At 36.2% G+C, this 12,868-nt stretch overlaps 1 protein-coding gene across 4 annotated transcripts in view; it reads right to left on the reverse strand.

Moving 5' to 3' along the window:
- Nucleotides 1-12,868, reverse strand: part of P4HA1 (prolyl 4-hydroxylase subunit alpha 1) — an 86,002-nt gene that overhangs the window by 26,660 nt on the left and 46,474 nt on the right. For 3 of the 4 annotated variants that reach the window (XM_032256338.1, XM_032256335.1, XM_032256337.1), the window contains 3 exons: nucleotides 11,389-11,585; nucleotides 7,036-7,212; nucleotides 4,796-4,866 (listed from right to left, as the gene is read on the reverse strand). In XM_032256338.1, the coding sequence (XP_032112229.1) occupies nucleotides 4,796-4,866; nucleotides 7,036-7,212; nucleotides 11,389-11,585 (445 nt within the window). Of the gene's footprint in view, nucleotides 1-3,710; nucleotides 3,782-4,795; nucleotides 4,867-7,035; nucleotides 7,213-11,388; nucleotides 11,586-12,868 lie in introns of all 4 variants that reach the window. The other variant, XM_032256336.1, reaches the window with a different exon arrangement.

The raw sequence follows: 12,868 nt of genomic DNA on the forward strand, positions 1-12,868 counted from the left end.
ACCAAACCGGGTAAAAAAAAAAAAAAACAAAAAAAAAAAAAAAAAAAAAAAATTCTATTTGCTGAAATGCTGGAACAAATTATTACGTCCACTAAAGGTGATATCATTGCTTAGACATTTCTCAAAATACAGATACTTGAAATTCCTTTCTAAATCTCAAAATGCAGATGTTCCCAGACTACAAAGGATTAAATTAACTGACATCAGAATACAAATTTTCTTCCATTTGGCAAATGAGATGCCTTACTTCTCTCTATCTCTCTCTCTCTCTCTTTCTTCTTTTTTTGAGACAAGAGTTTTACTCTGTCACCCAGGCTGGAGTGCAATGGTGCAATCTGAACTCACTGCAATCTCTGCTTCCCAGGCTCAAGTGACCTCCCATCTAAGCCTCCTCAGTAGCTGGGACTACAGACGTGCACCACCAGTCTCAGTTAATTTTTTTCTTTTTAATTTTTTTGTAAATAGAGACAAGGTCTAGCTATACTGCTCAGGCTGGTCTCAAGCTCAAGTCATCCTCTCACCCCAGCCTCCCAAAATGCTGGTATTACAGGCATGAATCACCATGCCTGGCCTTCTAATGCTACTGGCTAAATCCCTTCTGCTGTCATTTATAGTATGTAAGTATGGTTGTACCTTTCTCAAAAATCCAGTAAAACTGCTTTTAAAGAGGTACAAAACTAGAATATTTAAAAATTAAGTTTGAAATGTTTAGAAATAGTTTAAAAAAAAAAAAAAAGCTTATAGATCACCTTATAACAGTAATTTATTTTGGCTTATTGGCAAAAATCCATTGACTGTAGGCTGGATATTTCTTCAAAAGGTCCACTGTATACATAGAAAATTTCCAAGACACAGTCTTCCAAAACACTGAATTCATGAAATTTTGTTTTATATGCTTTATAGAAGCATGCAAATCTAGAGAATTTAGCTATTTAGATTAAAACCATGCAATCTGATAAAATCTATAACAGTTTAAGTTTTTTTTTAAAAAGGGGTTCATTTTTGTAAATATGAATTAGGTTCTGTAATAGAATGGAAAATTAGCTTAACTTAAAAATTAGGTTAATTACAATGTTTAGAAGCACTGCAAATCATATCTCAAACATGTATGCAAATTAGTTTCTGCAAACCCTTACTATTAGTGTTCCTTAAGGATAATTACTCCTGTGATTAAAATGAAAATCATATTATAGCAAATTTAAATTTTCTTCATGTCTTCTAATGGGGTTCAGGACAATCAACCCCAAAACATGGCACCATAGCATTTGAGCCAAAGTAGAAGGTCTCTTCCACCTTCTCCCACTCTTTTCCCCTTAAGCAGGCCATAAAAGAAATTCTCTGACCTTCCTCTAAAGTAGTGTAAGACTTTCAATCCAGAAGTATATCCTCTACTTGGAGCAAAGAAATATCCTATTCTGAGACACAGAAATACCAAGAAGTACCTAAACAAAAAGGATTTGCTAAATTCCTCCCAGTTTATTACCATTAGATCATATCCCCTTTGTTCAATCATATTTCTGCATGACTAACCACTCATCAAACCTAGCATAAAAATACCCATTTCTTTGGGTTCTCTTTTTTTCTTTTCTCTTTTTTTTTTTTGAGACAGGGTCTTACTGTCACCCAGGCTGGAGTGCAGTGCTTGCTCATGGCTCACTGTAGCCTCAAACTCCTCAAGCTCAGTTGATCCTCCCACCTCAGCCTCCCAAGTAACTGGAACTACAGGTGCATGCTACCACGCCTGGCTAATTTTTTTTGTACTTTTTGTAGAGACAGGGTTTTACCATGTTGCCCAGGCTGGGGTCCTCATTTCTAAAGGGTACTTGTCATGTAAATTTTATATTAAATACACTTGTATGCTTTTCTCTTGTTAATCTTACTTTTGGTATAGGGGTCTCAGCCATGAAGCTAGTGATAGGCAAGAAAAAAACTTTTTCTCTCTTACATTTACTAGGGCAAAATGGCAGGTGGTGTTATATGGTAGAGACAAGAAACCAAGACATATGCATGGTAATGTTTAAGGTTAATAAATGGAAGGCATATGGTTCTGCCCAAAAAAGAAAAAGGAAATGCTGAATCAATGCATTTGGTCCAGCCTAATCATTTTGTCTTTTTGAAGACAGTAGTAATCTTCAAATTTGAGTATCTCCTAAGATACTTGTTAAAATCTATGTGCACCTTTGCACAATTTTTTAGTTGACAAATAACATTGAGTTTTGAATGATTTAATTCTGTCATACTGAAAATGTTGGTAATTTCTAAAAAATGATTACTTTTAAAATGTCTCCACTGGAATCTAAATACCATAATGATTTAATATCCACCATCATCCACTTAAAATGTATGAATATTTTTTAATACTTGGACATTTTACACCTTTGTTTTTCCTGATGTTAAATTTTCATTCCATTCTTATCCTAGAACAGTGATTCTCACAGTGGGGAGTCACTAAAAGTAGTGGTGGGGATTTTACCTACCAGGAACATTTGGCAATGTCTGGAGACATTTTTGATTGTCACAACTGGAAGAAGGGCCTTACTGGCATCTAGTGAGCCACAGATGCTACTAAACATCTTACAAAGCTGAAGACAGCCCCCAATAACATTATCTGATTCAAAATGTCAATAGTGCAAAGAAACCTTGTCCTAGAGTGACACATTTTTTATGCCTGAAAATCTTTTATACACACACACACACACACACACACACGCGCGCGTACACATATATAATTGCATTTTAGGTTCTGGGGTACATGTAAAGGACATGCAGGATTGTTGCATAGGTACATACATGGTAATGTGGTCTGCTGCCTGAAAATCTTTTATTACATTATACTTCTCTATAATAAAAATATTTATACAATTAACAAAAATATGAATTTCTTAAAACAAAAAGGCTGTGTTAAAGATAATATCTTCTGGATTGTTACTATAATTATTATTCACATGTTAATCTAAATAACATGACTAAAGAATATCAAATATAAAAAAAGTGAAATATATTAAGATGTTCCTAATGAGATGGATAGGGCTTATGCTTATTTTTAATTAGTTATTGTGTCTGTGAATAAATATTCTAATTGTTAGAATAAGACAGAATTCAGCACAAAGGTATTTCTGTTTTCATGAGAACTGAGAAACCTTCACAAGTAGATGGAAAAGGAGTTCTATTGTAATAATGTCACTCAATTCTGTGATCTAAGTTACAAAGTGAGCTCTTTTTAAAAAATTATTTTAGTAATCAATCAACTAATAACCTATTAAGATTCTCTTTAAACATTGTTAAAAGCAAGGAACTTGCAAAGGCTTTGTTATATAGCCATTCAAGGCATTTACTTGCTCAATACCTGTAGCTATTGGGTGACCCTGAAATTTTTAAACCCCTGCTTTACTACGGAGTCCACATGAGGCCTTGTTTAATGAAGGGAATTTGGAAACTTCTCTTAGTTGAATATGAGAACACATTTCACTTATCAAAGTTTGGGAGCCTCAAAAGACATTCTATAAGTTAATGTTACTTTGGAAAACCCCTATTAACTACTCCATAACCATGTTTATTAGTCCATCATGAAAACTCCAGCACAGATTTTATCAAATATCTATGCCTAACCATCGAGGTCTTAGAAACCATATTATGAGTTTTGAGAAAATTAGATTCCCAAGAAAGAAATGGTCCAAATATGACTAAAGTTCTCTCCATTACTCCCTTACCTCTTAGATACTCTGTACTGTGCTGTGGTCAATTTTCCAGTCTCAGGGTCATGTACTGTAGCTCGGCTCAGCTACAAAAAAAGAGAAAGGACAAGGACTTACTCCAGTAGCAGGCAATTTTGGGCTGTTTGTTTTGTTTTGCCAAGCCACAGGTGATTGGAAGGGTTCAGATTGGTCTGGATGGTGGGTTATGGTCTCAAATCCACAAAAACTTTTAGAAGGGTGGCAATAAGAACGGCCACTTCCAAATCAAGAGAAAATGAGTTGACAGATTTTTCTTGTGTATTTATTGTCCTTTCACTTTTTTTAAATCATTTGAAGCTGTATGTAAATGATTTATAGCACTGGGTTTCACAGGAGCTTTCTCAGGTCTAGAAGTTTAAGTTACTTAAATATTTTGAAAAAAAAAAAAGTAGACTCCTTAAATTCATTTTTTAAAACTCTCACTAAGATAAAACTGTTTTTAAATTTATCTGGCAAAGTAAAAGGAAACTAAGTTTACAAGTAATTTCTGGAAGACTGAACTCAGAAGCATAACTCTGTTCTACCTACTGCCAACTTTTGAGTCAGCGAATTTTTTAAAAACTCCAACAGGAGGAATACAGATTACTACATAATGACAATGGTATTTTACAAGATGTGTAAACAAATGCCAAAACAATCACCATGAAGGATGATATGAATCATTGCAGCATTTATGAATGTGAGAAAACTGCCGAAGTGAAGACTACTACTCCCAGATTCAAGAGACTGCTGCTTTATTTCCCCCTTTAGCAACAAACAGGAAAAAGAAAACATGTGTCAGGCCATTTCCTGGATATTTGATACCTGATCTGCAGAAAGATAAAAAGCATATTAATTCCCTAAAAATAACATACTAATTAAAGATTAAAAACAGAACTTCTAGTGAAGGAGAAAGACCTGTGAAACACAAAGCAGTTTATCCATGCGCTATCCTGTTTATATACAGGGTGGTGACTTGAGCTGGAGACTGAAAATGACCTACTTCCCTTAAATGAATAATTCCTGTAGGATGTACAAAATACTCATTAGAGGGCAAAATATGCAGCATACGCATCTCTTACCTTTTGCTAATTCTGTAATGTACCGTCTCCAAGTCTCCTGTTATGGGGTTTGAAATGGTGGCTCGCCTCAGCTGTGAAGCCAACCATCAAAATAGTTGCATTACAAGACAAAAAATGAATCACATTTACCCAACCAGTCAGAATTCTGGGGTTTTTACAAAGGAGGCTAAAAAAATAAAATAACTCCAATATTCTTCCAGTCACCTTGTGCTGAGCCTTGAACCTTGAGCCTTGAGAGCCAGTTAGTTTTTTAGGTTTTTTTTTTCTTTCAATTTTTTGTTTGTTTTGCATAGATGGAGGGAATACACACAAAAGAGATTAGAAATTAGGATATGACAGTGAGAAAATGAGAAATTTCTAAAATTTGAAATCTAATTTACAGTTTATATAAGTGACCATCTGAGGGTGGGGAAAGGGGGTGGAAAAAGAAGAATGGCTTTTGCGGTTAATGATCCATTCCAAAACCTGACTTTAACCTTTTTGTGTGATGGAACTGTTTGCAAAGGTTAATGTTTACAATTCATTTTAAGGTCAATTTTTTTTGTTCCTTCAAGGTATCCATTCATTAACATATACGGTAAAATAATCTTGGACTGAGAACAAAGGCAGAGGAAAAGAACTCATAAATGTTAAAATCAGTAAGAAAGAGATAACAGCCTTGATAATAATTTCCAGTTTTTTTAAATGGAAGTATGATTCTGAGGTTGTAAGAGCATTAAATTTTATTGCCGTTAGTTATTCATCAAAAACAATCCAAATTGAGGAATTTCCAGGATATAACTTGGTCTCTAAGCTGAAATGAATTAATTCCCTTGGACGGCACCAATAATACATATTAATATTGGACCAGTCTTTGCATTTATAAGGTAATCTTTGGCCAAAAAAAAAAAAAAAAAGCATCAATTTGGAAAAGCAGTGAAGCTCTAAAAAAAAATTCTAAGTTCATTTGGCAGTACAGATGTCCAGATAATTCAAACCTTTGATATAACAAGGGTCAACAAACCATGGCCACAGACAAAATTCAGCCTGCTACCTGTCATTGGAAATAAAATTTTACTATAATATAGCCACACTCTTTCATCTACATATTTTCTTTGGCTGCTTTTGCACTATAATGACAGAGCTAAACGGTCATGACAGAGATCATGTAGCCTCCAAAGCCTAAAAAATATCTAATATCGACCTCTATGGAAAAAAATCTGCCAACTCCTGTGTGGTAACACAGCAAAAGCATGCTTAAAATGTATTCAGGCCGGGCGCGGTGGCTCAAGCCTGTAATCCCAGCACTTTGGGAGGCCGAGGCGGGTGGATCACGAGGTCAAGCGATCGAGACCATCCTGGTCGACATGGTGAAACCTTGTCTCTACTAAAAATACAAAACATTAGCTGGGCATGGTGGCACGTGCCTGTAATCCCAGCGACTCAGGAGGCTGAGGCAGGAGAATTGCCTGAACCCAGGAGGCGGAGGTTGCGGTGAGCCGAGATCGCGCCATTGCACTCCAGCCTGGGTAACAAGAGCGAAACTCCGTCTCAAAAAAAAAAAAAAAATGTATTCAACCATCTCTTTATGAAAGTGATGGCAGCTTATATTTTACTATCAAGAAGACCAAATATGTTTTAATAACAAGCTGATGGGGGAAAAGGCAAGAGCATAAAGAACAGTCTTTTCCACATTCTCACTAAAGAAGAGTTTTTATGCTAAACACTAAGCTTATAGATTGGGTTTACATTAGATTATTTTTCTTGTTAAGATAAATTATGTGGGTTAAAGTCAGAAAACTATAATGTCACCATTTCAAATTAACATGATGCTTGTGCCCAGTTATATCTTTTTATAATAGTAACAATGTGCCTAAAAGGGAATAAAAAATACTTCCAAAGTATTCTTTCAATAAAAATACAGACGTTATGAAAAAGCTGGGCTTTGAGTAGCCTCTGAGATTAGAAGACTTCAAAATATATAGAAAAGTTTATACGGAAGACAGTGAAACAGTGTTAACAGTGAATAAAAATCTCATCAATAATTTTCATAATTCAGTGCTTAAGACCTAGTTGAAGGATACGATGTGTTAATAACAAAATGGAAAAACTGGCATAAAGAGAATGTCATTAGTAACTCCATTGTATCTTTAAAAAAAATTTGTGGTGTTATTGGTGTATCAATTATCCTTTCTGTTTTCTGACAAAGAAAAATTCATACAAAGGTACAGTAAATTGAGGAGAAAGAAAACATTATTTACCCTTGGTTTTGCTAGGTCTTTGACGATTTCAATTTCTGCATCAGAAATAATATCATGGAAGCGAATAATACGAGGCTTGTCCCATTCATCTTCCTGTTTAGCTGGTGCCAGAATAAATTTAGGATTCCGGTTTCCATCATGGTAGCGACAAAAGAGTTTTTTCTGTCTCCGAGGGGTCTAAACATAAAGTTAAAAATACGATATATATATCAGAGTAATATTACTTTTAATATCTATTCCTATACAGATAAGAGACAATAACGCTTGCATATACAAAGTATCTCTGGAAAACTATACAAAAGAAGCAGTACTCTGTGAATATTTTGCCTCAAACAGGACGTTCATAATTTAAATACAGCATTAATGATTATTTTCTAAGTGAGAGAGGCGAGGTCTTAAGGAGAAAGGTAGTGTATCTCTTTTAACCCTTCTCTCATCAAAATAAAGTTCAAATGTTTAGATATGAAAGAAACAATGCCATATTTATGAAAATATCAAATGAATGCCCAGCACTGCTCTAAATGGCACAAAGTAACTGGGAAACACCCAGAGACAAAAAGTTTCTAGAAGAAAAAAAAAAAAAAAAAAAAAAAAAAAAAAAACAACTAGGTTTTCCTGAATAGTTAAATGCTTGAAGCGATAGTGTGAAAAAAAAAAAAAAAAGAAAAAAAAAAAGAAAGAAAAGGAATTTTTTAAGGACAAAATAAAAAATGGATAGTCTCTGAAAAACAGAAAATAAGGTTGTTGGGTTTTTTTGAGATGGAGTCTTGCTCTGTTGCCAGGCTGGAGTGTAGTGGCGCAATCTCTGCTCACTGCAACTCTGCCTCCTGGGTTCAAGCGATTCTCCTGCCTTAGCCTCCCTGAATAGCTGGGCCTACAGGCGCCCGCCACCATGCCCAGCTAATTTCTGTAATTTCATTAGAAATAGGGTTTCACCATGTTGGCCAGGATGGTCTCAGTCTCCTGACCCTGTGATCCACCCACCTTGGTCTCCCAAAGTGCTGGGATTACAGCCAGCAGAAAGTAAGTTATTAAACAAAGATCCCAGACACTTTTTTTAAGGAATATAAAAACAGAGCAGTCAACAAAACCTTCAATCATATATATATTATATTAATAAAATAAGTTATTTTGATGCTTATTCTTCTGTTTACTAAACAAGTATGCCAGGCCGGGCATAGTGGCTCACACCTATAAACCCAGCACTTTGGGAAGCTAAGGTAGGAGGATCACTTGAGCCCCAGGAGTTCAAGACCAGCCTAGGTCACACAGCAAAATCTCATCTCTACAAAAAATTTTAAAAATTAGCTGGACATGGAGGCACTTGCCTGTAGTCCCACCTACTTGAGGGGCTGAAATGGGAGGATTGCTTAAACCCAGGAGGTAGAGGCTGCAGTGAGCCATGATCATGCCACTACACTCCAGCCTGGGTGACAGAGCAAGATGCTGTTTCAAAAACACAAAACAAAACAAAAACAAGTATGTCACATAAGCAGGAATATGATTAGTTTATTTCAATTATTATACTAATGATACAATAAAACAAAGAATGATTCATGTTTATTCTCCCTGTACTTTATCTAGAGTCAAATCCAAGGCTTTAATTTTTCATAAGTATTTTATATAATGATGAGATGAATTTAGCTATTCTGAGAAAAAGAATGGTGGTTTTGTTTGTTTGTTTTGTTTTTTTGAGTGAGACAGTCTTGCTCTTTTGCCTAGGCTGGAGTGCAGTGGTGCGACCTTGGCTCACTGCAACCTCCGCCTCCCAGGTTCAAGCGGATTCTCAAGCGTCAGCATCCTGAGTAGCTGGAATTTAGAGGTGTGTGCCACCATGGCTGGCTAATTTTTGTATTTTTTTTTTTTTCCCTTTTTTTTTTTTTTTTTCTTTTTTAGACAGAGACTTGCTCTGTTGCCTAGGCTAAATTGCAATGGCATGATTTCAGCTCACTGCAACCTCTGCCCTCCTGGGTTCAAGCAATTCTTCTGCCTCAGCCTCTCGAATAGTTAAGATTATAGGCAACCACCACCATGCCTGGCTAACTTTTTGTATTTTTAGTAGAGATGGGGTTTCACCATGTTGGTCAGGCTGGTCCTGAACTCCTGACCTCAGGTGATCTGCCCACCTTGGCCTCCCAAAGTGCTGGGATTACAAGCGTGAGCCATCATGCCCAGCAAGAATGTTCTTTTGATCTTAGGCAAAGCTGAGTATGCGTTACATTAACAAACTTGCAAATTAGCAGACTCTCGTTTTATAGCTACAGTTTTATTTTGTTCTTTAAGAGTTAGTAAGAGCAATAAAAATTTCTGCTTACTCTGAAAATTTGAACACTAGCTATTTGGTATTACAAAACTTGTGAATTTTTAGTGATAATAATATTGTAATTATTTTGAAATTGTATCTTTAAAAGATACATACTAAAATATGTAATGAAACAGAAAAGAAAATGTTTAATGAGTCTAACAGTGTCACTATCTTTGTATTTACCCATTAGCTCAAGCATGTCCTCCTAGGACTTCATGAACCTAACTATCATTAAGTGTCACCATAGGTATTACATACTTTGGTGTTAGTGGTTAAGCTGTCAACAGTCATCAATATCAAAACGTAAAGCCCAGCTTGAGTTTATTAGTAGGAAAGAAAATTTTAAACACTTTTCAAATGTTTACACTTAAAAGTACTCACTCCAAAAATTCACTAATTCTTTGGATGAATGCCTGCGTTCAACTGAAAGCTAATACCACATATTCCTTTCAAAAGGTTCCATAATCAATTAATCTTGAGAAACAATGTATGTCATATCATAATGCACATTATTATAAAAAGATTATGAGATGTCTTGAGGCTAAACAAAAACCAGTATTCAACTTTGTTTAACAAATGTTCCCCAGACTTTGTTCTTTTTTACTTTTGGCCTAATATCTATTAACATCTATAGAGCTGGAATTCTGAATTATAAATACATAAATATAAATATACAATAAAAAAATTAGATATATTTTAAAGAAATATTAAAGACAAAATCTGTTAAAAACTTTCTGCCTTTTGAGTATTAAATAGACTAAAGCATTTCACTAAGCAATCTTGTCAATATTAGGAGCAAAACTACAAGGGATTACTGTATAGATGAATCTGTTGTATCTCTTAAGATGGGTTAGAATAGTGTTATCATCTCTAATTAAGACTGCTGAACCACCAGGTATGGTGGCTTACACCTGCAATCCCACCTCCCACCTTTCGGAAGCTGAGGTGGGCGGATCACCTGAGGTCAGGAATCAGACCATCTGGCCAACATGACGAAACCTCGTCTTTACTAAAAGTAGAAAAAAATAGCCGAGCATGGTGGTGAATGCCTGTAGTCTCAGCTACTTGGGAGGCTGAGGCACAAGAACTGCTTGAACCCAGGAGGCAGAGGTTGCAGTGAGCCGAGACGGCACCACCGCACTCCAGCTTGGATGACAGAGTGGGTTTCTGTCTCAAAAAAAAAAAGTACTGCTGAGAACTCTCTTGCATTAAATAAAAGAAAAACTATGACTTCCTTTAAACGTATTTGATCCTTCACCCTGGAAGGTAATATTACCACAAACATGTAATAGTATATGATTCACAAGCTTTATTTTAAAGCTATTTTACTAATAATTGGAACATATTAAATGTGGCACCCAGAGAGAGATAACCTCGCATACTGAAATTTTTTTAAAAAAGATTTTAGGCCAGGCGCAGTGGCTGACGCCTGTAATCCCAGCACTTTGGGAGTCCAAGGCGGGCGGATCACAAGGTCAGGAGATTGAAACCATCCTGGCCAATTGGTGAAACCCCATCTCTACCAGAAATACAAAAATTAGCTGGGTGCGGTGGTGTGTGCCTGTAATCTCAGCTACTCGGGAGGCTGAGGGGGGAGAATCACTTGAACCCAGGAGGCATAGGTTGCAGTGAGCTGAGATTGTGCCACTGCACTCCAGCCTGGAGACAGAGCAAGACTCTGTCTCAAAAAAAAAAAAAAAAAAAAAAAAAAAAAATTTAGAGACAAGGTCTTACTCTGTAGCTCAGGCTGGAATGCAGTGGTGTAATCATAGCTCACTGTACCCCCAAACTCCTGGACACAGTGATCCGCCCACCTCAGATACCTGAGCAGCTAAGACTACAGGTATACACCAACATGCCCAGCTAATTTTTAGATTTTATTTAGTGGGGTCTCACTATATTGCCCAAGCTGACATACTGTAATATGTTATGCAGTCATTCAGACTTTTATCACATAGGCTTAAATATAAAATAACTGATTCTCTCCAGAACTGTGTACAAACACATACACATACATTTACATACACACAATGGCTTTTCCACTTTACCATTTTGATACCCTCCCCACGGCACAGCATTTCGTACTTCTGTCTCTCTGGCAGGTAGTCCACAGCAGTCCCTTTTTTCTTTGGTGTAGTTTTCTGATCAGATTGGTCATCTGAAGCAGACTTATTGACATCTTTTTCTTTAGCCATTATATACTCAAAATATTTTAAGTTACCATTAGCTCTCTGATGTTCAGGATCTATTAGAAGAGAAACAAAGCATGTCCATGGGTAAGTTCATGCTTGTTCAAGGATGAGAATACAGTAATATAAAAATAGTGGACATTATAATTTATCTCCCAAATCAGGTTGCTTTTGTAAGTGAAACGAGGCACTAACAAAAATTATTATACCAAAACAACAGGTATAAGCTACTACTGCCCCCAAGTAAATCAGGACATACAGTCACCTATATAAAAACAGTTCTGAGCCAGGCACGGTGGCTCATGCCTGTAATCCCAACACTCTGGGAGGCCGAGGTGGGTAGATCAGCTAAGTCAGGAGTTCAAGACCAGCCTGACCAACATGGCAAAACCACATCTCTACTAAAAATACAAAATTGGCCAGGGGTGGTGGTGGGTGCCTGTAGTCCCAGCTACTGGGGAGGCTGAGGCAGGAGAATTCCTGAAACCTGGGAGGCGGAGGTTGCAGTGAGTCACGATCACACCATTGCACTCCAGCCTGGGCAACAACAACAAAAAAAAATCCAGTTCTGGAGACAGAAACAGCCATTTATTTAAAGGTAGCAACTAGCACTTCTATTTTAAGAATTTACCACTCAGCTAAAGGAACTAAGTTCAATTTGATGTCAAATGAATTTTAAAATCTCACTCATCCTACTTATTTTAAGCAATGAAAAAGAGTTTTCCAAGACTGAAAAATAATCACATGAGGATGACAGGGGATACGCAGTTCAAAAGCAACCTTTACCACAGATACATTATAAATGTAGCCTGCTTCTAAGGGCTGAGTGAATCTCAGTCCCAAATTTCTAAGTTAAAAGGAAAAGGGAAACGAAAGATACAATTTTCGAACAAGCTAGAATCCACTAACTGCCTCGGAATTGCTAGTCATAATATTGAACTACCTTTTAGTAGGGAAAAAAGAAGACTAAGCTGCCCATCTGAGAGGCAAAAAAAAAAAAAAACACAACAACTAAAGAACCACACACACATAAAAATAAAAAGGCAGAACGGTATATAGAGACTTCACTTATGACAGTAACTGTTTAGGATACATAGCCCTAGATTGTAAAATATTTCTTGTTCTTCAGAAACTGCTCATAGTATATATTACAATATCCAATATTAACCTAATTTTGTAAAACAACAGAAAAATGTGTGCAGGGAAGGGGATTATACTCTAAAAGGAAACAAATGTGTAGGTATCTTTGAGTGACTGGCTTATGGACGACTCTCCTCTATCTTTTTCTGTTTTAATAAATGTTCTATAATGTAAATTTAAAAGTACATTTTTTTTTTTT

Source organism: Sapajus apella, unplaced genomic scaffold, assembly GCF_009761245.1.
Source record: "Sapajus apella isolate SASKATOON/1434 unplaced genomic scaffold, GSC_monkey_1.0 scaffold94, whole genome shotgun sequence".
In the NCBI taxonomy this organism is placed as follows: Eukaryota; Metazoa; Chordata; class Mammalia; order Primates; family Cebidae; genus Sapajus; species Sapajus apella.